At 41.8% G+C, this 2294-nt stretch overlaps 1 protein-coding gene across 1 annotated transcript; it reads right to left on the reverse strand.

Moving 5' to 3' along the window:
* Positions 1-1702: 1702 nt before the first annotated feature.
* On the reverse strand, positions 1703-2290 carry LOC109302359 (tigger transposable element-derived protein 1-like; the record flags this gene model as incomplete). The annotated part of the gene is made up of 1 exon (XM_019523918.1): positions 1703-2290. A coding segment is annotated over one exon (588 nt), but the record flags the coding sequence as incomplete, so codon positions are not given.
* Between the last annotated feature and the right edge of the window lie 4 nt (positions 2291-2294).

Below are 2294 nucleotides of genomic sequence, written 5' to 3' on the forward strand. Positions count from 1 at the left end.
TGTTTTGATCAAAAAGTTCTAAGATTTGATGTTCGAGGTATTGTTCATCAGGAATTTGTACTGAGTTGTCAGACAATCAATCAGGCCTTTTATAAAGAGGTTTTGATTCGATTGAGGGATAAAGTTAGAAGAAACCGCCGCAAGCTGTGTAAAAATGGTCAATGATTTCTGCACCATAACAATGCTCCTTCACACACTGCTGTCTCCATTCAAGAATTTTTGGCTGAAAAAAACATTCCTATGATACCACACCCTCCCTATTCACCTGACCTTACCCCATGTGATTTTTTTCTGTTCCCCAAAATCAAAATGAAGCTGAAAGAAAGGAGGTTTGATGACATTCCAACCATCCATAAGAATGTGAAAGCGGAACTCAAAAAACTCACAGTTGCAGACTTCCAGCACTGCCTCTGAAAGTGGCAGGAACATTGGGACAAGTGCATATCATCTGGGGAAGATTACTTTGAAGGGGACAGCTCATAAAAATGTTGTTTGTACACTATTCTTTAAAATAAAGACTAAGTCTTAGAACTTTTTGATCACCCCTCGTAAATATAAAGTGCACCGTGCCTTATATCTGACATCAGACTAGAAGGGCTAACAATCACCTCTCTCTGTTCTAGGTCCTTTGGTAAGTCAGATAATAATAAACCATTCTTTTCTTTGTTGAATAACATTTTCAAAAGACACTGTCCATTGGTTGCCTTGATTAGTAGAACAGTATTAGTGAGGGGACCATATATAAACAGAAGTGACCATTTTTGCCTGATCTGGTCACAGAAAACAGTTTATAGCTGTGACCAAACACAAGTGCAAAGCTGCAGGCAACTTCAAAAATGGCTGATTGGGTGAAAATCTGACCCCTCATTGCATAAGGTATTAGATAAGGACATTTCAAAATGTAGCATCTTTTGTAACTTGTGGCTGCAGAGCTCCCAGGCTTTCACTGTTTTCAGAATGGGAGGCAGGAAACAGAGAGGAGGGAGTTCAGTGTGGGGGTGTTCATCCCCATTGGAAGGTGAGGTGGATGTATTGGTGGGGGGCTCCAATTCATCCACCCCACCCTTCAGCACCAGCTGGGGAGCCCCAGAATGAGCTCCATTTGCTGCCTTTCCCCCCTCCTATTCCAAAAACAGGGAGCACCAGCAGAGAGCCATGGCCAGTGCTATGGGAACATGTCTGCAGGCTCCCAGCCTCCAGCTAGATTCCCCTCCTCCCTGGAACCAACAGTGAACTTCTCTCTGGTCCAGGGTCATGTTGCAATTCAGAACGCTTTGCAGAAATCGTTCTGAGTTGCAGCTGGGCACTGAACTTCTGTCTGCACCATTGATAGCATTGAAGCATTTCTTGTTACTTGAATGTCAGTGAGTGTATCCCTGAATTTTAGGAACTTTGTTGGCTCACCACTGGTTTTGGAGAATGCATGTTTCAGTTGGGGTTCTAGTTCATATTTGCTGGTACAGGCATACCTCAGAGATATTGCGGATTGGGTTCCAGACCACCGCAATAAAGTGAATATCACAATAAAGTGAGTCACATGAATTTTTTGGTTTCCCAGTGCACATAAAAGTTATGTTTACACTATACTGTAGTCTATTAAAAGTGTGCAATAGCATTATGTCTAAAAAAACAATGTACATACCTTAATTAAAAAATACTTTATTGCTAAAAAATGCTAACCATCATCTGAGCCTTCAGCGAGTCATAATCTTTTTGCTGGTGGAGGGTCTTGCCTCGATGTTGATGGCTGCTGACTGATCAGGGTGGTGGTTGGTGAAGGTTGGGGTGGCTGTGGCAATTTCTTAAAATAAGACAACAATGAAGTTTGCCGCATCGATTGACTCTTCCTTTCACGAAAGATTTCTCTGTAGCATGCGATGCTGTTTGATAGCATTTTACCCACAGTAGAACTTCTTTCAAAATTGGAGTCAATCCTCTCAAACCCTGCCGCTGCTTCATCAACTAAGTTTATGTAATATTCTAAATCCTTTGTTGTCATTTCAACAATGTTCACAGCATCTTCACCAGGAGTAGATTCCATCTCAAGAAACCACTTTCTTTGCTCATCCATAAGAAGCAACTCCTCATCCGTTAAAGTTTTATCACGAGATTGCAGCAATTCAGTCACATCTTCAGGCTCCACTTCTAATTCTAGTTCTCTTGCTATTTCCACCACATCTGCAGTTACTTCCTCCACTGAAGTCTTGAACCCCTCAAAGTCATCCATGAGGGTTGGAATCAACTTCTTCCAAACTCCTGTTAATGTTGATATTTTGACCTCCTCCCATGAATCA

This window comes from Gavialis gangeticus, unplaced genomic scaffold (assembly GCF_001723915.1).
Source record: "Gavialis gangeticus isolate Ggan-Ray unplaced genomic scaffold, GavGan_comp1, whole genome shotgun sequence".
NCBI classification, from domain to species: Eukaryota; Metazoa; Chordata; order Crocodylia; family Gavialidae; genus Gavialis; species Gavialis gangeticus.